The sequence below is a fragment of the Mauremys reevesii genome, linkage group 22 (assembly GCF_016161935.1).
Source record: "Mauremys reevesii isolate NIE-2019 linkage group 22, ASM1616193v1, whole genome shotgun sequence".
In the NCBI taxonomy this organism is placed as follows: domain Eukaryota; kingdom Metazoa; phylum Chordata; order Testudines; family Geoemydidae; genus Mauremys; species Mauremys reevesii.
In genome coordinates, this window is record NC_052644.1 from 16,665,856 (window position 1) to 16,680,269 (window position 14,414).

General features: G+C 44.5%; 1 protein-coding gene across 1 annotated transcript in view; it reads left to right on the forward strand.

The window, feature by feature from the left end:
• The first annotated feature begins 621 nt into the window (after positions 1-621).
• LOC120388859 overlaps positions 622-14,414 on the forward strand; it is a 69,391-nt gene continuing 55,598 nt past the window's right edge. Inside the window, exons 1-2 of the mRNA XM_039510950.1 lie at positions 622-844; positions 6,553-6,981. Of these exons, the coding sequence (XP_039366884.1) occupies positions 622-844; positions 6,553-6,981 (652 nt within the window). The remainder of the gene's footprint in view (positions 845-6,552; positions 6,982-14,414) is intronic.

Below are 14,414 nucleotides of genomic sequence, written 5' to 3' on the forward strand. Positions count from 1 at the left end.
ATAAAAAAAATTATTAAACCCTGTAAGTCTGCAAACTCTTGAAATTTTCAGTAGATTAAAAACAGAAAAAATGATTAAAAATAAGTTGATATTATCCATCAAATTTATTTTTTTTAAAGATTGAATTCAGCCAAGTCTAGCCTTAGCTCTGCTGTCCACCTCACCATGCAGGCCAGCCACTGAGAGGGGAACACATTTTAACACCTTTAATGATGGTACAGGCTCCTTCTCTGCCTAGAACTTCCTGCAACGACCCCAGAGAAGTTCAGTCTGCACCACCTCGTGCTCAAATCTGTGTATAGCTGAGCTATCAGTGAGGAGCTCAAACACTCTCTCCATTCTGAAGGGGGATAATTAGGTTAGATGGGGTGAGTTTCTCCCAGGAAACATAGCACTGTTGTTGTGTGTCAGAAATTGCATCTAGTTTTTCTTTTGTTCAGGCTACACCATTTTCAAGCTTTTGAAGAAAATCAGTGATCATGATTTATTTCCTTTCTTGCAGATGATTTTACTGTCACTGTGCATGTTGCTCCTGCAGTTGTCTTGGTTGGACAAGCTGTGACATTGTCCTGCCATCTGATAGGCCAGGTCCCTGCTAACATTCAAGTGCATTGTTACAAAATGGAAAGGAACAAAAATACGACGTTATATTTTTACAATAGCACAGAAAAAGGGACTGAGGTGGGCCAGGCTGTGGACCTGCCGAGGATCAAAGGACGATATGCGAATGGAGTCGTTAGGGTGAAGCTCTTTCCAGGGCAAGTAGAAGATAGTGGGCAGTACGTCTGTGCGGTGATAAGCGATGGTGTCTATCAAGAAGCTATCGCCCAGGTGATTGTTGCAGGTAAGCATGGAGATGTTGATACAAAAGTGTTGCTGGCAGGGAACAATGCTGCACTGATCGCATCCTTGATCACAACTTGATTCTCCATTGCCTTGCCCTGTGTGTAGCAGCTGTATTTCCATTTAATCCTTTCCTCCCAACAGGGAGGGTTCACCAGCTGGCAGGGGAAGGAGAAACACCCACGTGTGTGCAATGTTATGGGAGGTGGGCAGAGGAAGTGATGGGCTGGGAAGGAAGAGGAGAGAAGTGCTGGACTGGGGGTCGGAGAAGCATCAGCAGTTTGGTGTCCATCTCACATAGTGTATTCAAATTATACACGGTGTATGCACACAACATGGATACCTCATGTACCTTTTTCTCTGGCTTTTTGCTGGTGGCATGTGCAATCGTCATTCCCCTGCCTTGTGTGTGCTGCTGTTGTACAACAGCAATAAAATGACTAAAGCACAGGGGCAAAGCTGGGCCATTTCCTCCCATCTCACACACACATACACACAGGCAGTACATTACAGTCCTGCAGAACTGTGAGGTCACTGTCCACCTGTGGTTTGTACACACTGCGCCTGATTCTCAGTTACATTAAGGCCCTTTTACATGGAAATGAACCGCTGACATTACCCCTTGTACAGAGAGAGGTCTCCTTGGCCAGTGTAGAGCTGATGTAAGGGCTCTGTAGTGGCCTTGCTTCCAGACATGGTGTAAGGGGCATGTCAGGGTTGTGGGAGAGGGAGCAAGCGAAGGGCTGGTAGGGGTATGCCTGGAGCACACTGTGCTTTGGCTATACTCTGCTTTCAACGCCTCATAGGGGACGATGGGAAACAAAGTGTAAGTTAGAATAGCCCTAAGGCTGCTCTGACTTACAATGGGACCTAGAAGGGCCCCTGAATGTGCCCAAAATATGGACCGCACAAAGGTGGATCTCCTCTTTTCTGAAAATACTGTTTGCTGACTAACCTGCTGCCATCCCAAAAGAGAAGCTGTCACATGCATACGACGAAGTCATGTCTACATACAGTTTGGGATCAGCTGGTGAAGTGTTTGGTGATCTTTTTGAGGTGAAAATCTCTCTATGGATTTAAGATACCTGGAAATGCAAGATTATAGTTCAGTGTAGAGTCAATAGACATGGAGACTCTAATGATAGTGGTGATCATCATTAGCACTCTTTGTTTGGTTTGTTAGATAGTTCTTCAGCCTGTTTAACATTTTTTTAAAAATTGGTTTTCACTCTAGGTTTTGGATCAGCACCTCGCCTAACTATAGAACATCAGCAGAATAATTCAGTCACTCTGAGATGTACATCCCAAGGGTGGTACCCACAACCTGAAGTACTCTGGACTGACAGCACAGGACAAAAAATAACCGCTATGGCTGAAACAAGAATCCAGAAAGATGTGACAGAGCTGTATCAAATCCACAGTACGCTCAGGGTAGCAGATACTGCTTCTGACACCATCTCATGCACTATAATAAACCCCTTGCTGAAGAGGCACCATGAAAAAGTTATTGCAATTTCTGGTAAGAGGAGATGTACTTTCAAAACAAATATTCCTGCTCTTACTTAGAAAACAGGACTAAACACACCTGCCTTGTGCCCAACCATGTCATTCAAGGCTTGCCTACACAGAGCACCAACAAGCATTATTGGGATGTGATTTCTAAAGCGCATTAAAGGGTTGCACATTAATTAGTCTATGTAGACCCCAACTGGTGCTCACTAAAGATTCCCAGGTGTCCTTTACCATATTATTGTTTGAAACGATAATATGGTAAATCAAAACCAAACCAGAACCTAAACAAAATGGAACCAGATTGCTGGAACTTAAAATTATAAAGGTCATAGAACAGTTTTTAAACTAAGGGCTGGGGAAAGCCGACAAGTGCGGAGGAACATGTGGTTCAGACATACCTTAGGGGAGGATCTATAAATGGAGATTCCCTATGTCCTAATAAGGAGGAGAGGATGGAAAATGATAAAATACAGGGAGGATCTGATGAGAAACAGTCAAATGAAAAAAAAGTCCCATACAATTATGTAATGGAATAGGGGACAGCTAAAAAGTGACAAATTTTTAAAATGCTTAGATACCAATGCTAGAAGTCTAAATAATAAGATGGGTGAACTAGAGTACCTAGTTTAAAATGAGAATATTGATATAATAGGCATCACAGAAACCTGATACAATGAGGAAAATCAATGGGACACAGTAATACCAGGGTATACAATATATCGGAAGGACAGAACAGGTCGTGCTGGTTGGGGCTGTTAGGGGGCTTATTCCTTCACCCTCTCACTTCCCTGGTCTTTCTCGCATGAACAGAGAGTAACAATACCCAAAGTCCAAAGGTGCAAACAATTTGATGTCTATTGGGGTGAACTTCCAGCAAGCATGATTCCATTTTCCTTCCTTAGTGTCCCCCTTCCCAGCTCTGACACCACAGAGCCTTGCCTGTGTCCCTGTTTCTGTTCCCATCCCCTGTTCCCATTTCCCCCTTTAGCAAAACCATGATCCCAATTCCCCCATCCCCAGTCCCTGTTCCTAACCCCACCCCCCGCCCCTTACTTCCTGATTCATTGCAGACTATATAGTAAGAGTTGAGTTCTGCTTAGATATACCTTAACCAATCATTTTACTGAAGTTTAACTAAACAATCCTAACATATTGTAACATGGTTATTTAAGCAATTATATCTCACCACCTTCATTGGTTTACATCCAACAAAATTAATTATACAGCAGACAGAAACAATTACAGAACCAGAGACCATGCAAATAAACATACAAAACAATACAGAAGTGAGGATTTCACAACTACATCTATACAGACATAAGGGTTTTCCAGCTGTGTCTATTGATAAGTGAGTTCTTGCCAGACAGGATGCTGTCAAACTAAGTTTCATTTTACATCTTCTAGGCTCTTTCCTTTCTCTTGAGGTGATAGATCGAATCACCTTCCTAACAGCCCCAGAATGCCTTATTTCAATGTGACTAGTTTGGAATGTGTGGATGTGACCATACACTTCCCAGTTTATGGCTGGCCTCTGCTGCTTAGTTGAAGAACCAGGCCTCAGACTGTCACAGTAAGAGAAGGCCATTACCCAGACAGACAGTGATTTTGATTCTTTCTTTTATATCTCTATAACTAGCTAAATGATAAGAATATACCTAAATTCTTAAAGTATAGGCCTTTGCAGACAGGCCTGAATATCTATATCCTAACAGGGGCGTGGCACTATATGTAAAAGAAAACGTAGAATCAAATGAAGTAAAAATCTTAAATTAACTAAATTGTACTATAGAATCTCTATGGATAGTAATTCCATGCTTGAAAAATAGGAATATGGCAGTAGGATTATATTACAGATCACCTGACCAGGATGGTGTTAGTGACTGTGAAATGCTCAGGGAGATTAGAGAAGCTAATAAAATAAAAAACTAAATAATAATAATGGTGGATTTCAACTATCCCCATATTTACTGGGTACATGTCACCTCAGGAAGGGATGCAGAGATAAAGTTTCTTGACACCTTAAATGACTGGTTCTGGGAGCAGCTAGTCCTGAAACACACCAGAGCAGAGGCAATTCTTGATTGAGTCCGAAGTGGAGCACAGGATCAGGTGCAATAGGTGAATATAGCTGGACCGCTTGGTAATAGTGACCATAATATAATTAAATTTAACATCCCTGTGGCAGGGAAAACTCCACAGCAGCCCAACACTGTAGCATTTAATTTCAGAAAAGGGGGAACTATGCAAAAATGAGGAGGTTAGTGAAACAGAAATTAAAAGGTACAGCACCAAAAGTGAAGTCCCTTCAAGCCGCATGGAAACTTTTTAAAGACACCATAATAGGAGCTCAACTTAAATGTATATCTCAATTTAAAACATATAGTAAGAGAAACAAAAAAGGTCCACCATGGCTAAACAACAAAGTAAAAGAAGCAGTGAGAGCCAAAAAGGAATAATTTAAAAAGTGGAAGATACATCCTAATCCCAATAAGGAAAATAGAAAGGAGCATAAACTCTGGAAAACAAAGTATAAAAATATAATTAGAAAGATCAAAAAAGAATTTGAAGAACAGTTAGCCAAAGGCTCAAATGTAGTAGCAATTAAACAAACAAACAAAAAAGCCTGCTAAAAAGCCAGTGGGGCCAATGGATGATTGAGATGCTAAAGGAGCACTCAAAGACGATAAGGCCATTGCGGAGAAATTAAATGAATTCTTTGCATCGCTCTTCATGGTTGAAGATGTGATGGAGATTCCCAAACCTGAACCATTCTGTTTGGGTGACAGATCTAAGAAACTGTCCCAGACTGAGGTGTCATTAGAGCAGGGCCGCCCAGAGGATTCCAGGGGCCCGGGGTCTTCGGCGGCGGGGGGGCCCTTCCGTTCCGGGACCCGCCGCCGAAGTCCCCCGAAGACCCGCGGCAGGGACCCCCCCGCCACCGAATTACCGCCCTAGCGGGACCCGCCGCCAAAGTTCAGCTCGGTCTTCGGCGGTAATTCGGCGGCGGGGGTTCCCGCCGCGGGTCTTCGGGGCACTTCGGCGGCAGGTCCTGGAACGGAAGGGCCCCCCACCGCCGAATTACCGCCGAAGACCGGGCTGCAGTTCGGCGGCGGGTCCCGCTCCATCTTCGGCGGTAATTCGCCAGCGGGGGGTCCTTCCGCCCCGGAGCGGAAAGACCCCCTGTCGGCGAAGACCGGGAGCAAAGAAGCTCCTGTGCCCAGCCCCGCAAGAGTTTTCCGGGCCCCCCGGAGCGAGTGAGGGACCCCGCTCCAGGGGCCCAGAAAAACTCTCGTGGGGCTCCTGTGGGGCTCGGGGCCTGGGGCAAATTGCCCCTCTTGCCCCCCCCCCCCCGGGCGGCCCTGCATTAGAGGAGGTTTTGGAACAAATTGATAAATGAAACAGTAATAAGTCTCCATGACCTGATGGTATTCACCCAAGAGTTCTGAAGGAACTCAAATGTGAAATTGCAGGACTACTACCTGACATCTATAACCTATCATTTAAATCAGCTTCTGTACCAAATGACTGCAGGATAGCTAATGTGACGCCAATTTTAAAAAAGGACTCCAGAGGTGACCCTGGCAACTACAGGCCAGTAAGCCTCACTTCAGTACCAGGCAAATTGGTTGAAACAATCATAAAGAACAAAATTGTCAGACAGATAGATGAACATAATTTGTTGGGAAATAGTCGACATGGTTTTTATAAAGGGAAATCTTGCCTCACCAATCTACTTGAATTCTCTGAGTGGGTCAACAAGTAAACAAAGGAAATCCAGTGGATATAGGGTATTTAGATTTTCAGAAAGCCTTTGACAATGTCCCTCACCAAAGGCTCTCAAGCAAAATAATCAGTCATGGTATAAGAGGGAAGGTTCTCTCATGGATTGGTAACTGGTTAAAAGACAGGAAACAAAGAGCAGGAATAAATGGTCAGTTTTCAGAAAGGAAAGCGGTAAATAGTGCTGTGCCCCAGGGATTTGTACTGGGCCCAGTCCTATTTAATATGTGCATAAATGATCTGGAAAAAGGAGTAAACAGGGAGGTGGCAAAATTTGCAGATGATACAAAACTACTCAAGAGTATATAACTAAGAGGAGAATTATGGCTGTCCTTTTTTTCACTCGCGCTCTCTTACACATTAACATGAGTCATTATGTGCTGCTGGTGCAATTATAACCCCATAAACATTTTTCAGGTTTCTTTGATGTGGAGGCAGAACATGACGTCATTACAGCTGTAATTGGAGAAAATGCCATTCTTCCCTGCCGGCTGATTACGAAACATCTGCCCCCTAGCATGGAGCTGCAATGGAGGAAAGTTGGACCTGGGGAGGTTAAGACAATCTATCTCTACCTCTATGATGAAAGCAGCCTCCTGGTTAATTCTTATCCACAGGATGACAAATGCTCAAATGGTTATTTGTCTCCAAATGGAGTCAACAGCAGAGAATGGCTCAGGAAGAAATATGAAAAAAAGGCAAAAGTTTTTAAAGGAAAGGAGTTTGGGAAAGGAAATATTTCTCTGCAACTGAACAATATTCAGGTGGAAGATGCAGGGAAATATGTATGTTCTGCCACAGCCAACTCATTTCACAGAGAGATCATCACTGATGTCTTGGTTATAGGTAAGAAAGTTCTAGAATTGGAGAAAACATATTTATCAAACTCTATTATTGTGTCTCCCCAGGAGCCAGCACAAGCTTATCTTTTCTCCACAGCACATTTTATTGCTTTGTCTATTATTGTTTTAAAACTCCCAAATGATGGAATCTCCACTTCTTCCATTGGGCAGCTATTAGATGGTCTAATGCATGTCACTATGAGATCAGTTTCCTGATTTCAGAAGTGATTTCAGACTGTCTGCTGTTAGAGGAGATATCAATAATAATCACTCTCCCCTTCATTTGCTTTTAAAATACCAATTCTTGGAGCTGTATTATTAAATCTATCTTCTAAACATTAAAGTGATGTTAGAATGTAATTTAAACTACTTTTTAATAAGCTCTTCTGAAGCATTGTTAATTTTACAACAGAGTTTGTTAGCATCCTAAGAACAGGAGAACCTTCAGCCATAACGACATAGAATCAAAGAAATGTGTGGCTGGAAGGGACCTCAAGAACTTTGTGAGAGTTATTATGGCAACAGTTTGTTTACAAAAGAGAACAGATGTTTTTCTTTCCAAACTCAGGTTGAAAAAAATACATTTTATTCCATAAGGATAAATTTTTCAAAAGTGGCAAAATGATTTAGGATCTTGACTATCATTTTCAAAAGTTACTGTGTTGTTGTCTACACAGAAAAACTCTGGAAAATTAATTCGAATTAACTGAAGTTTGAATGTAAAGTGGATTAGTTATATTTCATTAACCCCCTGTGTGGACATCCTTATTCAGATTTTAAGTAGCCTGAATTTGATTTGTGAACTAAGCTAATCAAATTAAGGCTGTTTTAATTCTGAATAAGAATGTCCACATGTGTTTACTGTGGTTTAACTAATCCATTTTAAAAGTTGATCCAGATTAACTTTCTTGAGTGTCCCCACACAAACAAGTCCTTAGATACTTTGAAGACTAAATCCCATTAACTTTCCAGGAAAGTTAGATTAGGTCTACACTACAGATCTACATCAGTATAACAATGTCACACAGGGGTATTGAAAATCCACACCCCTGAGTGATGTAGTTATACTGACCTAACACCTAGTGTAGAAAGTGATATGTGGATGTTTCTTCATTTTGCTAGGGCTCCCAGCTCCCTTAAAAGGGAGGGGTACCTCTGCCTGATTGCAGCCTGGGTTCAGAATCAGCCCTGTCACTGGCAGCAGGGGAATTTCCCATCCCCTGCAGTCCCTGACTTCCTGCCAATTTTGTTGTGCCTCATAGGAGGCAGAGGCTCTTTCAGTCCCCCCTGCCGCAGAGACAGCTCTCGAAGGGAAATGCCAACATTGTGTTTCATGTAGCTTCCTTCCCCCCACCCCCACCCTGCCTTGTGGCTTAAGCCTCTTCCCTGCTGCTTGGTAATTGGAGTGGCTTGTCTTTCCTCCTGGCATGCACTGGGTCCTGGGTTCTTCATTTCAGCACTCTGTGCTTGGGACATACAGATGCTGTCTCTTTGGAAAATGACTAATACTATTTATCTATTTACAAGAAATATAACCCAGCACACGAACAACACCATAATTTAATGTGCCTGCCCCTTTTGCCTCCCCTGTCGGCAGACCTGTTGGTACGGACTGCTGACGTTAAAGCAGTCCTTTGCTGTGACAGTGATTTGAGGATCCCCCCCTCCGCTGCCTTCTGTCGGCAGCCCTGCCAGTAGTACCCTACTGGCTTTGGAGGCCAGGGTGGTGGAACTGGAGGAGCTAAGAGAGGCAGAGAGGTATGTCCACCTCTGGTCGGACAACCCCTGCGCTGTTGAAGAGGATAAAAGGCCCAGGGAAGCAGAGCAGTCAATGGAAGCAGAGGGAAACCTTCCATAGTTGGGACCCTCCTTCCTGATGATGTTGGGGTATCCTCTCGTACTGAGGTTACCTCTCTGTGGGAGGTAACTCCAGTCATTTGGAAAAGGCAGGTGTTAGTAATGGAGATTCAGTCATTAGAAACATAGATAGCTGGGTTTGTGATCACTGGCAGAACCGTATGGTGACTTGCCTGCCTGGTGCAAAGTTTGCGGATTTGTTGAGGCATCTAGATAGACTTATGTGTAGTGCTGGGGTGGAGCTGGTGGTCGTGGTATATGTAGGTACCAATGAAATAGGGAAGGGTAGGAGAGATGTCCTGGATGTCATGTTGGTAATAGAATCTGGTGTTGCTATGGCAACTGAGTCAGATTTATTAGGGGATAGCCCAGCATGTTTGGCTGGCTGTTGGTTAGCTCTGTGTGTAGCAATAAATGGCTGCTCCAAGGTTTATAGCTCTCTGTGTCTCCAGTGATTTCTTCCTAAAGTTTCTGCCCCCAAGGATATAACAACGTGGCTACGAGGGTGGGATTTCTGTGCTGCCCCAGCAACAGAAGGAAGTAGAAGTTAAGGTATAAAAACCAACAAACAAACCTTGTTTGCTGCTGGAAGGGGGTGAGAACTGGCTTGTTTGCACTGACTGTGAAACTGAAACTAAAACCATGGCTACACTTACAGGGCCACTGGAACCTTTTGTGGAGACTATAGAGCAGTGGCATGTGTATACTGAGCGTTTTGAGCTTTTTGTTATTGCAAATGACATTACAGAAGCAAAGAAGTTGCCAATATTCCTAAGTGTTGTAGGGGCTAAAACCTACTCCCTGCTATGCAGCTTACTACACCCTGTTAAGCCAAAGACCAAATCTTACAGTGACATTGTGGAAATCCTGGGGTCCCATTTTATTCCCAAACCACTGGTAATTGCTGAAAGATACAGGTTCCACAAAAGAGACGAGAAAGGAGATGAAACAGTTGTACAATTTGTAGCAACTTTGAGAAAGCTGGCAGAACACTGTGAATTTAAGGAGATATTAAATGAGGCCCTACGTGACAGGTTAGTGTGTGGCCTGCACAGTGAAGCTATACGGAAGCGCCTATTGACAGAGGCTCAGCTTACCTTACAGAAGGCCACTGATATTGCTGTCTCCATGGAATTGGCTACAAAGAGGCACAATCCATCAATGCATCGCCTAGGGTGCATAAGGTGTCACAAGAACCTACCCACAAAACTGTGGGGAATCAGGAATGTTACCGCTGTGGTAAGCCGGGTTATCGTGCATTAGAATGCTGGTGTAAGGACCTGGTGTGTTGACCCTGTGGCAAAAAGGGACACATTGAGTGTGCCTGTAAACAAAAGAAAAAGAGGCCTGTGGTCTGGCCGACCAAAAAGGGAAAGCTGCATAACCTAGAGCAGACCCAGGATGATCAAGGTGACACCTCATCGCAAGAGGAAGTGCCACTCCACGTTTTGTCTTTGGCAGTGGGCTCACATGAATACCGGGTAACCCCGTTGTTGGACGGCAAACCTATATGCATGGAACTGGACACCGGTGCAGCCGTCTCACTGGTCTCAGAGACTGTGTATAAAGAAAAGCTACAGCATCTTCCACTTAAAGCAACGAAAAAAGTGCTGAAGACATATACGGGAGAAGCTGTGCCTATGTTGGGCACTATTGATGTTAAGGTGGAGCTCAGTGGACAGGCTGCTAAATTGCCACTGTTGTGGTGAGAGGTAACTACCCAGCCTTAATGGATAGGTCTTGGCTTAGGAAGATCCAGCTGAACTGAGCAGAAGTGCACCAAGTGACTAAAGAAGAAACCAGTCTGACCACTATACTAAGGAAACATGCTGCTGTTTTGGAGAGGATCTGGGAAGTATGAAGGGAATCACTGTGACATTGAACATTAAACCTGACAGTCAACCAAAATATCTGAAAGCCAGAACTGTGCCATATGCCATCAGGCCAAAAGTCGAAGCGGACCTGGAGCACCTGGTCACCAATGGAGTCCTAATACCAGTTACCCATAGCCCATGGGCAACTCCTATTGTTTCAATAGTGAAGAAAGATGGCTCCCTCTGGATTTGCGGTGATTTTAAAGTCACTGTCAACCCAGTGTTATGTGCAGAGCAATACCCGCTTCTCCGCATCGATGACCTCTTCGCAGGCCTGGCTGGGGGACAAAAATTCAGTAAGATTGATCTGAGTCAAGCATATTTACAGATGCACGTTGATGAAAAGTCCCAAGAGCTGTTGACTATTGTGATGCATAAGGGGCTTTATCGATACTGTCGCCTACCCTTCGGAATAACATCTGTTCCGGCACTGTTCCAGAGGGCTATGGACCAGATCTTGTGTGGCTTGCCAGGAGTCCAGTGCTATCTGGATGATATCATGGTCACTGGAAGGAATGAGGAGGATCACTTAAGGAATTTAGAGGCTATCCTACAAAGACTGGAAGAGTATGGACTGCGAGTCCGCAAAGACAAGTGTGAATTCTTCCCACCCTCTGCTGAATATTTGGGACATATCATTGATGCTACAGGTCTTCGTAAGGCCCCTGCCAAGGTTAAGGCTATTGTGGAGGCTCCCACTCCTCAAAATGTTAGCCAGCTTCACTCGTTTCTAGGACTATTGAACTATTATGGAAAGTTTATCTCACAGTTAGCCACACTGCTAAAACCACTTCATGAACTCCTTGGGCAGAACAAGGCCTGGAAGTGGACTGAAGCCTGTGATGTTGCATTTAACAAAGCTAAGGATGCATTGCTAAATTCTGAAGTTCTGACGCACTTTGATCCATCCTTACCCCTACAGTTGGCCTGCAATGCCTCCCCTTATAGAGTGGGAGCAGTCGTGTCACACATTATGCCTTCGGGAGAAGAGAGACTTATTGCTTTTGCTTCACGCACTCTAAGCAAAGCAGAAACTAACTATGCCCAGATCGAATGTGAGGCATTGGGAATCATTTTTGGAATTTGGAAGTTTCATCAGTACCTGTTCAGATGAAAGTTTACTCTTCTCACTGACCATCGACCCCTGACTTAAATTTTTGGACCCCACACAGGCATTCCTCCATTAGCCACTAGTCGTATGCAACGGTGGGCATTGTTGCTTTCCGCGCACACATATGAAATCAAATATAGGAAATCCACTCTGCACGGCAATGCGGATGGTCTCTCAAGGCTGCCGTTGCCTGTCAGCCGTCAAGATATTGCCCAGAAGGAAATCTTTTACTTTGAACAAGTAGAGAATACACCTATCACCGCTATTCAGGTAAAGAACGCAACTCGAGTTGACCCAATATTGTCCCAAGTTATGGACCTGGTGATGCATGGAACATCTCGGTGAACCTCTCTGGTCTCACCTGACCTTGCTGCCTACATGTCCAGGAGGATGGAGTTATCAATCCAATCTGATTGTTTGTTGTGGGGGAGATACGTCATTATCCCACTGCCACTGAGATCACAGATGTTAAAACAGCTCCATTCTGGTCACCGTGGAATAGTGTGCATGAAGGAAATTGCACGAAGCTATTTTTGGTGGCCTGGGTTGACAGTGCTATTGAAGAGAAGGCAAGAGCTTGTATGTCATGTCAGGGTGTGAGGAATGCACCCCAGTGGGCACCCCTACATCGATTGGGACTGGCCTGAAAAGCCATTCATGTTGACTTTGCTGGCCCCCTTGAAGGAAGCATGTTCTTGGTGGTGGTAGATGCCCATTCTAAATGGCCAGAAGTCTCTATAATGCAGTCCACTACTGCAGAGAGTACTATCCAAAAACTACGAGGACTCTTTAGTCATTTCGGTCTGCCAGAACCACTTGTGAGTGACAACGGACCGCAGTTCGTCTCTCAGGACTTTCAAAAGTTTATGAAGGCAAATGGGATACACCACATCACTTCAGCACCATATCATCCATCCACTAATGGGTTAGCTGAAAGGTTTGTGCAGATAATGAAACAAGCTTTGAAATCAGCAAGGGGACAACACTCCATTCAAAATTACTATCCTACAGAAACACACCTCATGCTACGACCAAGGCATCCCTGGCCTTTCTAATGATGGGATGACAGCTGTGCAATTGCTTTGATCTGCTGAAACCTTCTGAACCCCGACAAATTGTGCAACGTCAGCAGCAAGATCAAGTCATCAGGCAGGCACCCAGAGCAAAAGACCGAACCTTTAGCCCGGGACAGCCGGTTTTGGCTCGGAATTATACTTCTGGAGCTTAATGGGTCCCTGCCACTGTCATCGCTCAAACGGGACCTGTTTCCTACAAAGTCCATACTGCAGAGGATCTGACCTGGCGGCGACATGTAGATCAGCTGCTGCCAGGTCATACCAGTCCTCAGGACACATCGTCAGTTGAGTTGCCTGACTTCACCACCTCCAGCGAGACACCAAATCAAGAGTCACCTGTTCCTGACTTTTCCCCTCCATTACTGCCAGCGGCAGAGATACCTCTCTGCCCGGCACAAGCTGATACCCCATCCTCACCCCTTCGCCCTACGATCCCCGATCCCATTGTCAGGCCCACACCCAAAACACTCTCGGGTGTAACAACACCAGAAGTTCGCCATAATTCACCTAGAGACAGAAGGCCTCCTCAATGGCTGGATCTTTAGCTAGGGCGAACCCACAGTTATGGGGCAAAATAATCCCTGGGGTTTAGCCAGGAATGGAAGCAGTCTACCCTCCTTCTCTAGTTAGTGTTTGTTTTATTTTGGGGACATTCTTATTAAGGGGGGAGGAATATGTTGTGTATTTGGTTGTCATGGTAATAGAATCTTGTGTTGCTATGGCAACTGAGTCAGTTTATTAGGGGATAGCCCAGGCAGTTTGGCTGGCTGTTGGTTAGTTCTGTGTGTAGCAATAAATGGCTGCTCCAAGGTTTACAGCTCTCTGTGTCTCCAGTGATTTCTTCCTAAAATTGCTGCCCGCAAGGATATAATGCTGGAGGCCAAATTTAGGCTGACAGGAAAGAGACTGAAATCCAGGACCTCTATGGTGGCATTCTCAGAAATGCTTCCAGTTCCACGCACAGGGCCAGGTAGGCAGGCAGAGCTTCAGAGTCTCAATGTGTGGATGAGACGATGGTGTAGAGAGGAGTGGTTTAGATTTATTAGGAACTGGGGAAACTATTGGGATAGGGGGAGCCTATACAGGAAGGATGGGCTCCACCTAAACCAAAGTGAATCCAGACTGCTGGCAATTAACATTAAAAAGGTTGCAGAGCAGCTCTTAAGAGATGGGGGAAAACCGATTGCTGCAGTGGAGAACGTGGATCGGACAGAGACTTCTCTTAGAGGAGAGTCTATTGATAGAGATTTTCTAGGTTATAGTCAGAAACAGAGGATGAAAGAGGATAATGTAGGGGCCACAGCAGACAAACATTCACATAAAAAAGAATCTGACACATCAGAAAAGGGCAGACAAATAAACAGTGACAAGTTTTTAAAGTGCATGTACACAAATATTAGAAGTTTAAATAATAAGATGGGTGAAATAGAGTGCCTCATGTTAAAGGAGGATATTGATATAATAGACATCACAGAAATCTGGTGGAGTGGGGACAATCAATGGGGGACAATCATTCCGG